Source organism: Fragaria vesca, linkage group LG3 (assembly GCF_000184155.1).
Source record: "Fragaria vesca subsp. vesca linkage group LG3, FraVesHawaii_1.0, whole genome shotgun sequence".
Lineage (NCBI taxonomy): Eukaryota > Viridiplantae > Streptophyta > Magnoliopsida > Rosales > Rosaceae > Fragaria > Fragaria vesca.
This window is the reverse complement of record NC_020493.1, coordinates 11,772,154-11,787,544: the sequence shown is the minus strand read 5'-3', so window position 1 is coordinate 11,787,544 and position 15,391 is coordinate 11,772,154. Positions and strand designations below refer to the sequence as shown.

Here is a 15,391-nt window from a genome sequence, read left to right as displayed (position 1 = left end):
AATAATTACAGAACAATAGTATACATATATATATCTACATCATCACAAAATCATCATTGTGGTATATACCATCAACACAATATTATAATTAATTAACATATATATATATATATATCTACTACTTATAAACAACTTCATATATATTATATCAAATCATCAACCAAATCGATCAACATATATGTATATATATACATCCAACATACTCAAAATCAATTAACTCGATCATAACAATATTATATATCAACATCATCACAAAATCATCATGAACTCATATATATCATCAACAACTTCATACCATATCAACACAATAATATTATAAATTAATTAACATATATATATATCTATTATTTATTAACAACAAATTAATTCATATATATTATCAATTCAAATCATCAACCAAATCGATCAACACATATATATATATACATCCAACGTACTCAAAATTAATCAACTCAATCACAATCAAAATCAATAAACTCAATCACACTTAAAATCGATCAACTCAAATAAAACTCAATTAATCAACATATATATACATATACGTACCTATATATGGCTCCACAAACTAATTATGGACAGATTTCGACAACACCCAAACTTTTTCTCCCGTTTTTTTTCCCAGATGAGCTGCTGCTGTCCAGATCCGCAAATATAAAGCACTTTAGCCGACGACATATTAATTTCGTCGGCTAAACTTTTAAATATTTCGTCGGCCATAGTTTGTGAACTTTAGCCGACGAAATAAATTCTTTAGCCGACGAAAATTTTTTTTCGTCGGCTAAAGTTTACCATAGCTGACGAAAATTTAACTTAGCCGACGAAAAAATGCTTCGTCGGCCTGGTTTTTTTTTTTCGTCGGCTAAAGCCTTTCTTCTGGTAGTGTTACATCTGACGATCGAATTTTCATTTGGTGAGCTTTAGTCATTTGAACCACAATATTCCTACTAATGTGGTATAACTTGTTTAGTGGGTTATATATAAGTGTATATCTTTATTAACCAACTATATCTTGAGGATAAAATTTTGAAAAATCGGCCATAGGATGTTGTTTAGTGGGTTATATATAAGTGTATATCTTTATTAACCAACTATATCTTGAGGATAAAATTTTGAAAAATCGGTCATAGGATGTGATTGGTATAGTGAAATACGGCTATGATGAAAAATTCAACCATTTTCGATAATATTTGGACCCCAATCAAGGCTGTCAACTCTTTCTATGCTTATGGTTCCTTATGGGGAAGCCTATCGTCGGAATTAAAATTTTCTTAAATTTTTATATGGGCTGATACATCTCATCTATGTGAGAGTGTGTAGGTTGAAGAATCGACCAAATAAGCAACGAAGTGATATGTAAGAGCGTTTTCATGTAATAAGTGACGTAATTTTATAGTTGACCGCGTCAATCGAGACTCAAACCTTATCGAAAAGAAGTGAATTTTTTTTCTATATCCATATTTAAGCATACTTATCACATCAAATGGTTGAATTTTTATTTATGAATATTTGTCATTGGAACCAGAACATGCCTACTAATGTGATGTAACTTTTTAGTGGGTTATATGTAAGCGTATATCTTTTGAACTAATTAACTATATCTAGCAAATAAAATTTTAAAAAATCGACTGTTGATGTGATCAGTATACTGAAACATGGCTATGGTTGAAAATTCATCCGTTTTTTTCATTGTTTGATTCTCGATCTAGTGGATACTACTTTGGTCAACCTATTAGTTTATAAACATTCTTTAGTTTGACTAAAAAGATTAAAGTCAAAAAATGAGCGAAATTTCATAATTTTTTTGCCCAAAGTTGATGGTATCAGTCTCATATCATCCAACGGTTGGATTATCCTAATTCACACGTGTCAATGGTATTCCTCTTACAAAATGACCAATTACTAAATTTATTAAGTTGAAAAAGATAGCATTAATCAGTTAAATGAATATTGAAACGGTGTCGTTTCCTTTTAAAAAAAATAATAATAGGAAGGAGACGACTTGTAGGGTTTTACTTGAGAAACAGCCCACTTGTAGGTTTAGGAAACCTATTTGGAATTTGGCCGTCTCCCCTCCACACTCGACCAAGAACAGCACTGCCACATTCAAATTGCCTCTAGAGAGGATGAATTTCAGACGACCCACGACAATCGCCGAACAACCCCCTCTAAATTTGATATGTTGCCTAAATTCGATAGGTTTCCCAAATTCAATTGGTTTTGAGGTTGAAGAGGAGAAAGGTCGAAATTCAGGGAAGATCGAGAAGGAGATAAGCCTACTGAATTCGAGGCTGAAGTTGCTGAAACTCGAGAAGGCGGCGGAGAGGCGCGGCAGAGTGGCGGCGGCGAAGTTCATGCAACCGCAGGCGAAGCAAAGTGTTAAGAATTCCGATGCGTTTTGTATTCTCCTCCCTGTGCTCTTGAATTAAATGGACTGAGATGAAGAAGAGAGAGATGAACCGGGAAGAGAGAGAACATCGGAGTAGGAAGGAGAAAAGAGAGAGGAAAAGAGGGGAAGAGAGAATCTGTGTTTGGAGGCTCCATAAAGAGCTGGTGTTGGTAACTCTTTTTTACTTAGCCTGATCGACGCCAAATTTTTTTTTCACACATAGGTCTGTTAGCTCGTGGGGCCACGCGCTGTTAATATCCCCGTTTGTGAAGCATCACAACGTGAACTGAAGAATCTCCACTTATTTAGTCCAATGTACCAAACATGCACGTAGTAAGAGATCAACTTTACCACCTCCAAATTATATGTTAAATTACAGATTTGATGCGAAGAGCAGTGACGCAAACGGCACTAAAATGAGGAACCAACATAATGAACAAATGGAGATGAACGTGTTGACTATGTCTTCTTTAGTCTGCAGTTCTTGCCCATTTATACCCCTTGTATTTTAGTTCACTTCAAAAGTAAGTGTTATAACACTAAAACTCCTAATAATAATGAAATGCTATAAAGATTGAAACAAAAATCTGAAACTTACAAATATCAGTTACTGAAAAACTACCTTTCTTGCATTCTTGGCAGCAAAAGTGTCAATTGAGCATGAATACTCAAGCTTTACCGCCAAATCTTTTTCAATCGATAACATAGCTAAACCATTTAGTCTGTCTTGTGACATAGTTGATCGAAGATAAGATTTGATCAACTTTAACTTTGAAAAGCTTCTCTCTGCACATGCCACAGTAACAGGTATGGTTAACAAAAGTTTGTAAGCAATCCAAGCATTTGGATAGCAACCAGAAAGATACTTCCTAATTGGAGCCATATAGCACCCTGCAAAAGATAATAACACAGGCATGAAATCAAATATTCAATGATTCAAATACTCAAAACCAAAACCTGTCTCAATTTCAAAACCTCTCAATACTCAAACCAAAACTTGTCTCAATTTCAAAACCCTTCTTTTCCTAATTGAAACCAAAACTTTCGTCGGACGTCGGAGAGAACTCAGTCTTAGACTCAAAGACGACAAGACGCGTGTGGGCGGACGGCCGGACGCCAGGCGGGGCGGTGCGGGTAGCGGCCGTGCAGCAGATGGCAGCCGGCAGGTCGGCAGTCAATGACTTCGATGAGTTCGAATGTTCGATCAAAGAGAATTAGAAAAAGGTTATGTTTAGCGATCATAGGGCAGCAGACAGAAGGTTATGTTCAGTATTTTATATATATATATATATGATACGAATTACCTAGGTGTTACTATTAATAATGGAATTATTAATAGCACTAAGACACACGGGTAACGTAGGTCGAAGAAAATATATTCCTCTCTTATTATTGTGCAAAAGGGTACAATGATTATTGTCTAATGTCTTCTCTCACAATAACACTCTAGCTCTCTGATTCGCTCTCTTCTAAACAGATGTTGTTTCTGTTTCACTCTGGTGTCTAGAACTAAGCTAGGCACCTCTATTTATAGAGTCTAACTCTATAAATCCTTATCTAACTTGGAAACTACTCATTAACTAAGTTAGACAACTATTCCTTTTCAAGCTAGAAAACTATGTACTTAACTAACTTGGAGAAGGAATCACTAATTCCTAAAAGCTAAAGGATACATCTGTATTATGGCTCCCCCTTTTAGGAACTTAAACTCCCGTTTAAGTTAAAACTGAAGATTAGGAAACGCAAGAGTTCCCTTCTCTTTGCTGAACCATTTAGCCTTGCTTGGAACCTGACATGCACGCCCAATGCGAAACACTGCTCGTTCCCCTCGATGTGTCGTAGCCACTTGACGCTCCAAAATACAATTTGTCGGCAACAGATCCTCTTTAAGGCGCTCTTTACTCCGCCTTAACCATACTAAGTCGCTAATACCAAAGTTACAAGGTCTGATCTTGTACTTTGCTTGTGACTTCTTCAATTTTGTCTTTTCAACATCTTGACTTGAGTGCCCTTCATGTGGACATGTCAACAAGACAAATTTCCTGCAAGCATTGACTAATCTTTTAGCCTGAGTCGCTGCTACCAAGCTTGCCTCTGGTGGGAGTGACGTCGCCCGAATAACGAATCGTTGTCCGTCTTTCGTAAATGTGTACTTCTGAGCCTTCCTTTCGTAGATAGCATCTCTATCCCATAAGTAAGGATTTCCCAGAATCACCTGACAAACATCTAATGGCACCACATCGCATGTCACTTAGTCGATGTAAGATTCATGAAGAGCAAACTTGAATCTGCATTGACTGGTAATACTTAGTCATGTGTCCTTCTGAATCCATCCTAATGGATATGGCTTCGGATGTTTGACCGTTTGAAGACCTAACTTGTGAACCAAAGCTTCCGAGATAAGGTTCTTTTGACTTCCCGGATCTACGATGGCATCAACTAAACTGGTCTTCACCTGCAGCTTTACAACAAAAAGCTGCTCCCTGCGGTTCTCGTCGTCGTTCCCTAACTGTGTTCCTGCCATAAGATTAAGCTTCGCATTTGGTTCTGTCATTCCTGGAACTTCCTTTACCTCGTTGGTGATTAATGTTGTCTTCTTCCTCTCCTCCTTGTGCCGTAATACTCTTGGCTTAAGGTGAGGGAACTTTACCCAACACTTATCTGCCACATGGCCTGTTCCTTCGCAGTAACTGCAAACAAAACATGTTTTCCCATCAGACACACCATTCTTATGCTCTTCCGTTTTGGCATAGGAATCATTCGACTTGCCCATAGTCTGTTTTCCATCTCCCTTGGTTTCGTTCCTCATGAACTTCTTCTCAATGGCGATGGCTTTTTCGCTAGCTTCTTCAACGGATTGTACCGTGAACAAACTCAACTCCCTTTGGAGGTACTCATGTAGTCCTGCTTTGTACTTCGTAAATATCGAATACTCCGTCAAGGATATATCTAGAACCATAGCTTGATTCTGAAATTCGGTAGTGTACTCTTGTACGGACTGATTGACTTTCTGGCGCAAGTTATGCCACTTGTGCCAACGTTCCTCCAGAAACCCTACTGGATAGAACTTCTTTCTAAGCAATTCTTTGAACTGCTTCCACGACACTACCTCCTCATCACTATTCCTCCGGTAGGACTTCCACCAAGTTAAAGCATGAGATGATAGTTTCAGAGTCGCACAGGTGATCTTCTCTTGCGATGTAAAACGATGGAACGTAAAATATGTGTCAAGCTGCTCAATCCAGTCGTCCAACTTGTCAACATTGACGCTGCCATCGTACATCGGAACTTCAATCTTGAAATCATTCTTTAAGTTTCGAAAAGAACTCCTTCCTTCTTGTTGCGAGGTTTTGCTGGCAGTGTCAAACTCGTCATCAGATCCCGTCTTTGCTTGTTCTTCTTCCGACTCTGAATTCGTTTCCTTCGGCTTCTCCGGTGATTCCTTCAATAGCAACTGTTTGACGAGACCGGTCAATTCTGCAATTGCAGTGTTTGACGCATCCATCTGCTTCTCCAACGCAGCAATTCTTTCTTTCTCTGGTGTTTCATCACCCATCTTCTTTCCTCTTGATCTTGTGGTATTTTCCAAAGACACAAGAGATTTTCCTAGCTTTCTGTAAAGTGAACGAGTCAGGACCATACACCACAAGACTCCCCACGGATACGGTTAGCTCTGATTACCAACTTGATACGAATTACCTAGGTGTTACTACTAATAGCGGAATTATTAATAGCACTAAGACACACGGGTAACGTATGTCGAAGAAAATATATTCCTCTCTTATTATTGTGCAAAAGGGTACAATGATTATTGTCTAATGCCTTCTCTCACAATAACACTCTAGCTCTCTGATTCGCTCTCTTCTAAACAGATGTTGTTTCTGTTTCACTCTGGTGTCTAGAACTAAGCTAGGCACCTCTATTTATAGAGTCTAACTCTATAAATCCTTATCTAACTTGGAAACTACTCATTAACTAAGTTAGACAACTATTCATTTTCAAGCTAGAAAACTATGTACTTAACTAACTTGGAGAAGGAATCACTAATTCCTAAAAGCTAAAGGATACACCTGTATCAATATATATATATATATATATATATATATATATATATTATTATGTTAGATTTTTTTTTGAGCCCTTAAATTTGGGGGCCTAAAGCAAAGGCTTGTTGGGCTTTAGCCCAGGGCCGGTCCTGTACTTAATTCCTTCATTTCATCATGTTATGTATGGGAGCACCTTGATGAAATCAAGCTCAACTGCTCAAGTGATTTGGTGTTAGATTATTAAAATTTAACCCTTAAACGTTTTCCGCAGGTTCATGAGTTTGGGAGGAACATATGGAGAACCAAAGGAGCAGAACAGAAGGCAGCAAAGGACTTCCTTGATTCCATTAAACTGCTAGAAGGAGAGCTTGGAGACAGGTCATACTTTGGGGGTGAGACCCTTGGGTTTGATGATGTAGCACTGTTTCCTCTCTATTCATGGTTCTCTGTGTATGAGAAACGTGGCACAACTTCAGTATAGAAGCTAAAGGTCCTAGATGAGGGGTGAATAGTCCTTTTCAAATTTTCGTTTACTTCTGTTTTAGAGGATAGCAATGGCTTGTGCTATCCCAGGGTACAGAACACGAATTTACAGTAAGCAAATAGCAGTAAATAAATAATCAACGCATGGATGTTTTTTTCTCGCAGAAACCCTGTAGCAGGGAGAAAAACTGCGTGCCCCTTTTCTCTTGAGAGACAAACCTTTCCACTATATAAAACTGACTTATTACAAGAATAACAGATCCAGGGATACAACAACACTATGCTATCCTATCTAGTCCCAAACTAGTCTAGACCTATCTCCTCCCTTGTTTCTAAGCAGCCACAGCTGAAAACGATTTCAAAAGCCTTGTTCGTGAATTCAGCTACCCAATAGCTGATTCAACCGTGAACACTTCTTGGGTTGGTTGCACTACACATTCCTCATGGTATGCAACATGATATGAGTTTATGAAAAGAGTTTTTAGTTCAAGCTCTAAGATTTATAATCACAGGGAAGACTTAGAGCAGCATGAACAATGCAAGCATAAAACTAGACTCAATTAATGAAAATGCAATACAGCAAATTTTAACAACCAACAAGCATAGCCAAAGCTATAACAATATATAGGCAGACAGGCATCAAAGGAATGACGCCAGCAAAGCTGCCAACTTGCTTCAGAAAGGTTTTGGACAGAAGTGATATGCTGCAGATCTAACACAGTTGTCACGAGCCAACTCAAGGACACAATGATACCTTTCCTAAAACAGGTTTGATTTAAACATGGAGTAATAAGGTTATACAACCTCTTACTCAGTCCATCAGTGGACCACGACTCAGCCAATGAGGACTAGTCTGAACCCAGACAGTTCCAGCCTTACCTTTGGTCTGGGCATCATTATGCCTTACTGGAGCCATGGACCGCAAACCATTTGGTCACGGGTTGGCACAACACAAGATCTCAACCCATGACTGATTTGAGCGCTGAGGCTATTTAGAAACTCAGTTGTTACATAACAGTTTGAAAGGCCAAGCACATACCTATTAGAATATGCTAACAGGATCTTTGAAATCAAGGACAACCAAGGACTCAGAACCAGGATAGCAGGATAACAGGATAGCAGCTGAAAAACACATAATATGCATATGCATGATTTACCTGAGACCATGAGGGAGTTAGTGACTTCAGAGCTTGTTCTTCTTGACAGAGAATAGTAACTTCAGATGTTTTGTGGGATAAAAGGATTGCCAACTATCAGAAGCAAGAGTGCCCAAAGTTTATTGCTTGGGCTCACAGGTGTTTGGAGAAGGAGAGTATCGAAATCCCTTCCTGACCAGGATAAGGTTTTTGACTTTGTTGTGGAGATCAGGAAAATGCTTGGAATGGACTTGGATGTGATCGATCAATGAGACTTTGATTATTGAGCTTGATCAGATTTTTTTCAAGCTTCACCATTGTTTTGGGTTGTGGTGTACTTTTTAAAAAGTAAAAAATAAAAATAAAAAATTGGCGCTTGACCAAGCCATCCGTATATAGTCTGGGACTATGTGGTACCTGCATGCATGTTCTTTCTTGTAATCTTGCTTTTGTAGTCGAATTATGAAATTTAATTGATGTTCACATTTTTACCATTTCGAATAATAAACAGTTTGTTAAATTTTTGTTGGTGATGAAAATAACTCACAAAGGAAAACCTCTATAACCTATATATATTAATTGTTGTTAATTTGTTATATGTATGTAGCTAATTAATAAGAGTTCATAAATTATTATTTATACCCGGAACACTAAATGTCTTATGTTCCCCTTTAATCTCATTGGTCTAAGTATTTTATTCTTATTTCTTATTGGTGTATTTAATTATTTTTACTTTTTTTTTCACCCCCAGCTGGTCCCCACATAAATCTGAGTTATACAATTGGCCGGGTTTTTACCGAGAAATTTTTCAGCACTACGAGAGGACCACATCAGTATGACGTGGTTCTACATTCCGATCAAATATTAACACATAGATTTTATTAAAAAAAATTACATCAACTATTTTGTCAAAGACAATTTTGGGTTTGTTGTTGCTTTTTAAACCCTAAACTATAAACTCTAAACCCTAAACTATAAACTCTAAACCCTAAACCCTAAACCTTAGACCCAAAACCCTAACCCCTAAACCCTAAACCCTAGTCCAAACTCAACAAAGACCCATGAAGGTCATTTCACAAAAAAAATAGAAAACTTGAGTTTATATTTTAGTTGTAATAAATCCAAATATTAATATTTGATTGGAATGTAGGACCACGTCATACTGCCACGTGGTCCTTCTATAACATCTAAAAAATTTTCACCTCTTGTTGGTCCCCACATAAATATGAGTTATACGATTGGCCGGATACACCACATGGCAGTGCCACGTAGTGTTCCGGGTACATTACTTTTGTAAAACGGGTTTATTTACTTCATACATTTAACACAGTCACGCAGGAAAGTATTATGTTAGTGTATGGAATTCTTATGGGATGGGAAAATTCTAGTATATAAATTTACATACCATACAAACTAAGTATATATGTGGCTATCATTGCTGGAAATATATAGTAAAATGATAATTTTATCCTCTCAAAATACATTTTGTATGCCCTTAAATAACAGTGAGTGGACCACTTTTTGAGTTTGTATACCATACACATCTGTATAGTAGATAAACCCTATGGGATGAGCCGGACATTAGAATATATGTGACAATAAAATGGGGACAAAATTGAGGTCATCGCCGGTTAGATCTAGTGCATGGACAAAACTCCACAAGCTAGCTATATATCTTCCTTGAATGAAACGTACAATGGACGTTGTAAGCTATCTCCCACAAAAAGAATTGCTATTAGTTTCTACAATCTTGAATATATCGACAGAAAGACAAGACATGCATGTATAACTAGTAGAGTCGATCTTACTTAATTTCCTGCTTCTATCAATCTTGAAAGACTTCAATGGCGGATGAAGTTGTGTTGCTAGACTACTGGCTCAGCCCTTATGGGATGAGGTTGAGGATCGCTCTGGCTTTAAAAGGGATAGATTATGAGCTGAAGGAAGAAGACTTGACCAACAAGAGTCCACTGTTGCTGCAGTCAAACCCGGTTCACAAGAAGGTCCCTGTACTCATTCACAATAGCAAACCAATATGTGAGTCCGCCGTTGCTCTTCAGTACATTGACGAGGTCTGGAACGATAAGGCACCGCTATTTCCCTCCGATCCTTACCTCAGATCACAAGCTAAGTTCTGGGCTGATTTCGTTGACAAGAAGGTAATTTGAATATGTTTGAGGCTATGTGATACTGAAATGGTTGATTTCAATAAGTTTTCTTAGACGTTATGATAATGGGAAATGCAGATCTCTGGCTTTGCGAGGAAGCTATGGACAACCAAAGGAGAAGAACTGGAAGCAGTGAAGAAGGACTTGTTTGATTCTCTTAAGTTGTTAGAACAAGAACTTGGCGATAAGCTTTTCTTTGGGGATGAGACTCTCGGGCTTGTGGATTTGGCACTTCTTCCTTTCGCTATTTGGTTTTCTGTCCACGAGAAATTGGGTAGCTTCAGTTTAGAGGCAGAGTGCCCGAAGATCACTCCTTGGCTGAAGAGGTGTTTCCAAATGGAAAGTGTTTCCAAGTCTGTTCCAAGCCCCGATAAGCTTTATGACTATGTTGTGCAGATGAGGAAAAGCAGACAAGAGTAATGATCGAGCTCTTCTATGGTCTCTTCTGTATCTTGGGTTCCTGATGTTTACAAATAAAGACCAGTGGATTATTACCCGTCATTAGTATTACAATTTATTGTTTTGTAAATGTTACATAAACCACTTATTTTAGAGCACTAAAGTGTATGTTCACCTACACAAATAAATATCAAGGTTGACGTAGAAGAATTTTAAACTTGATGGTTCTGTTTGCATTGTTGGGCAAGTTTATTTTCAAAATTATGTTGTAACGAGAAAAAGTATTGACTAATTTTGCAAATGGCCGGCAATTGTATGTTATTTACTCATGTTTGGTCATTAACTAAGTTATAATAGGGTTATAAGTTTGAAGAATGCTATGTGATCAACCACGTACATACCTTTGAAGTATCACTTAATATTGTGTCCAAGCCATTTTATGCGGCAGGTGATGATTGATGTGTCATATCCACATCGATTATTTAATCAAATTTTCTTATAAGTTGGTCTCTCTGCTACATCGATCAGTATGTTGTTACATAAGGTGAGATGTAGGTGATACTTAATTAATAAGGTTAACACTTGTCATTAGTCTTAAAAGTTTTATGGGTACAAGCTTTGTACTGCCCCCTAAACTTAAAGAAATTGATTTGTTTTAATACGCGCCTTTGTCTTTGTTAGTGATTTTACATATCTGCATGGCTTCCTTTGCAATGAGTAGCAAAAAACAAAGAACAAATTGAAGTAGCAATTGATCTCATCGCTATATCTTTGTTACAGGGAAGACAATTAAATTGAATATAAAAGAGTAGCTAGAATTAGACGACAAGCCATGCAAAGTAGAAAGCTAGCTATCAATTCAGTGCACACGCAGTGACGTACGTACTGGCATCTCATTGGAACAATCTTGAATATTTAGACAAGTAGAAGCTGTCGATGGCTCAATTTATAGGCTTCACTTACGACTATAGATCCGTTGACCCATGAGGCAATGCAATAACTCCTGCTTTCTTTTGTTTTGAATTTTCGCCTTAAATACTCTCATCTTCGTTGAAAATTCTAGTATATCATATACTATAACATGTATAAAATATATGAAATGATCATGTAATGATCATTTATCCTTTCAAAAGCCCACATATGTCATACAATTAGATACATTTACAATAGGTATGTCATACCATGTACGTGGTATGATAGACAAACCCCATCTACACAGACACAAATCAAACAATCACCACCACCTCCCCATCATATCTAAGCTAAAGGTCCATTCCAAGCTTTTTCCTCTTCTCCGCAACAAAGTCAAAGACCTTATCCTGGTCAGGAAGGGACTTGCACACACTCTCCTTCTCCAAACACCTCTTAACCCAAGCAATGAACTTTGGGCACTCTGGCTCTATACTGAAGTTGCCGCGCTTCTCATACACAGAGAACCATGAATAGAACGGAACCAGCGTCACGTCCACGAATCCGATGGTCTCGCCCCCAAAGAAAGGCAAGGCTCATCCCCAAGCTCGAGCTCTAGACACTTCAGGCAGTCAATGAATTCCTTCTGTGCGGCCTTCTGCATGTTCTTCTCCTGTAGTTGACCATGTATTCTTCCCCAAATCATATATCTGCATTTCCATTACCAAAAGTTCAGAAACTCTAAACTAAATCACCATGTTATGTTAGTTTGCCACAACAGAACTCATTTCATATCACAACATAGAAGAAGGACAGCAAACATATAACATCTTCCAAATTAGACAGAAGTGGGTGAAGCAGTTACGTACCTTCTTGTCCACGAAGTCGGCCCAGAACTTTGCTTGGGATCTAAGGTAAGGATCGGAGGGCAAGAGTGGAGCCTATCGTTCCAAACCTCGTCAATGTACTCGAGCGCAATAAGGGACTCGCAGACCGGTTTACCTTTGTGAATAAGAGCCGGGATCTTCTTGTGAACTGGATTCGACTGCAGCAAGAGTTGTCTCTTGTTTTGTTTGTCACGTCCTGGTCCTTGAACTCGTACTTGACGTCTTTCTCGGCCAGAGCGATCCTCAGCCTCATCCCAAAAGGGCTAGCCCAGAAATCCAACAACACAACCTGATCATCCGCCATTGGAATGGAGTAGGATGTGATCCATTCATCAATGGCACCTTCACTGTGCTTGATCTGTTTTTTCAAAGCTTCAACCTTGTTTTTGGTTGTATGTTTTGTCAAAAAAATGGGCGATTGACATAGCCCTCAATAGTATGGGGTCCTTTGTTATGCCTCTGACTGTTTGCCTTTGTACTTTTGTACGTAGTCGAATTATGATATTTTGTTGTGTGCAGCAAAGAGTTCAAAATACAGATGTACTTTGATGAGTTTGATCGATTGCTTATCCTAGATGTACTTTGTTATGGTTACAGTGAATAACTGGTTTCTTATTTACTCTAAACCATTGACATATATAGGATATAGTATTCAATTATATATTGTAGATTATGTTCATTATATTTAGGGGGCATAGAAGCTTAGGTCACTCATTGTAGGAAGATGACTCCAGTATAGAAGGGAAAGTAGATGATGTGTCAAAAACGTCATAAAAGGTTTTTCATCTTTTGAAAGTTTTTCCATGCTAGCCTACTGAGGGTTAGTAGCATATCGATCTGAGGGTTGGTACACTTTAAGGTGTGTTTCAGTAGCTTCATAATTTCATTAAAGTTATTTCTAGCATTCATATGTTGATTAATTTCTAGCATTTTGCCTTATTAGCTTGCTTTGGCCAAATTTGATTTGAACAGAATGAGGATGAATGTGATAATCCGGCTGAGATGTAATGAAAAAAAATGAAGGAATGGCATTTTAGTCAATACCCAAAAATTTTTATCAACAATACAATGAAAGATACTGACCTCATGAAAAAAACATTAACAAGGCTCGCAATGGTAATTAATGGGTTGAAGTATATCTATATGTAATTTTTCTTCTTATTTTTTTTTCGTGGCCAAAACTTCTCTTCAAGTGAATTATCTTCTTGGTTTCCAACAACTTTCTTAGATTAATTTTTTTTTTTTTGCTTAAACTTCGATGAAACGAGGGTAATTTATTGAAAAGAAAAAAGATGAATACACTTTCTCATATTATACTCTTTATACAGTGATTCCATTGTCGTAGTTTTTACACTTGAGAGGATGAAGGTTGTCAACTTAGTCATCGAGGTGTGCATGCATAATTCAATCTTGAAGTGTATCAATACCATTATTAAGCGGCTCACCAACATGAAGAAATCGATATAGGTGTTTTCATTTATCATTATCCATTGGTTGTCTATTGTATAACTGCAACTTCATGTAGTAGCAGCGTTTAAGTTTTTCAACTTTGGATATGTATGACGGTTCTTTTACTTCGTATGGATGAGACCAAAATGTTCTTCAGTTTCTCTCCATGCCAATTGTTTCGAATGGATTACTATTCACTCTGTCGCCTAGATATTTCTCAAGAGGATTACTCTTAACCTGTATCTCCCTCGAAGCACTCACTCCTCCTCCGTATATCTCTTGAGGGGATGACTCTCACCCAATTAAACATCACTCCTCATCCGAATGTCACTCGAGAGGTTAATTACTCCTATCTTGAAAATATTCTTTTTTGATGTTTTCAAATTTTACAGATATTTTATTAATATATTGAACATATGCCCTACATATCTAAAATATTTAGATACAATATTTACCCTTACATATATCGAAAATAACGCAAAAATTTCAATACTTGCTCGGAACTCCACTATAGACAAGCACACTGAAATTGCTGCATATGCGCTAGAAAATGACCACATGCATGCTGTTAATTAATGGAGGGTGAACCTGCGCTCAATACGATCCTCCATAGTGACACTGCCATCTCACTGGAACAGTCTGGACTATATATAGGACAACCGATGCAGTATAGAAACCATCACTAAACTTTCTTTAAAGACACTTTAACCAAATACAAACTACCCCCTTTATTATACTCTCCCCCCACTAACACTGAATCACCACCAGTCAACAGTGCTTCGTATCTACAGCTCTCATCTCCCAGCCCCTTTTGCATTCCAGTTTCACATATCAAAGTAGTCCTTAATCACTTCAATGGCAGATGTGGTTGTCTTGTTGGATTTCTGGGCTCGGAGCGGATTCAGTGCATCATAGTGCACTCGAACCAATAGTTAGAAAGTCGCGTGTCTTAACTGACACGACCCACCCCGAATTTCACCCTGAAACCCAGAATAAGTCGTGCGAGGACCACCTCCAAGAAAAATTTACTGAAAAGAATAAGAAAATCTCCCTTGCAGATGGACAACCCTAACTCGAAAATTTCATATTACACTCTTAATTCAACACTTCCGAACCTCACATAATATACAATAATCTCAAAGTATTCAGAGCTACTAAACACAAGCGGAAGCAAGAAAACACGAGTAGGTTGAACAGGTAACCTACTGGCGAAAACTGGCAGAAATGCGGGTGACTATGCCTCGTCTCCTACTAAATCCAACCCGAACTCTGCAGACTGGGCAATTTAAAACAAAGGGCCCAGGGGAAAACATTTAATAACGTTAGAGTGAGTGGACAAAAATAAAATAATAAATAAAATATTTATGTTTCCCCAAATTAATTTCTAAGGAAAAATCGAATGCATGCCGCAAGCGATAAGACTTTTATTCCATAAAATATCGAGCCTCTCAGACTCTATAATATATGTATGTATTTACACTCGTCCATACTCCCTATATAAATTCATGGGTCTATATAGGGCTACTAC

At 37.8% G+C, this 15,391-nt stretch overlaps 1 protein-coding gene and 2 pseudogenes across 1 annotated transcript; 2 read left to right on the top strand and 1 right to left on the bottom strand.

The window, feature by feature from the left end:
• The first annotated feature begins 6,629 nt into the window (after positions 1 to 6,629).
• Positions 6,630 to 8,323, top strand: LOC101308949 (annotated as a pseudogene).
• Positions 8,324 to 9,895: 1,572 nt separating this feature from the next.
• Positions 9,896 to 10,639, top strand: LOC101308658 (probable glutathione S-transferase-like). The gene is made up of 2 exons (XM_004295660.1): positions 9,896 to 10,210; positions 10,298 to 10,639. Exons 1-2 carry the CDS (start codon positions 9,896 to 9,898, stop codon positions 10,637 to 10,639), a joined length of 657 nt encoding a protein of 218 aa, XP_004295708.1.
• Positions 10,640 to 11,880: 1,241 nt separating this feature from the next.
• Positions 11,881 to 12,718, bottom strand: LOC101308364 (annotated as a pseudogene).
• Positions 12,719 to 15,391: the final 2,673 nt, after the last annotated feature.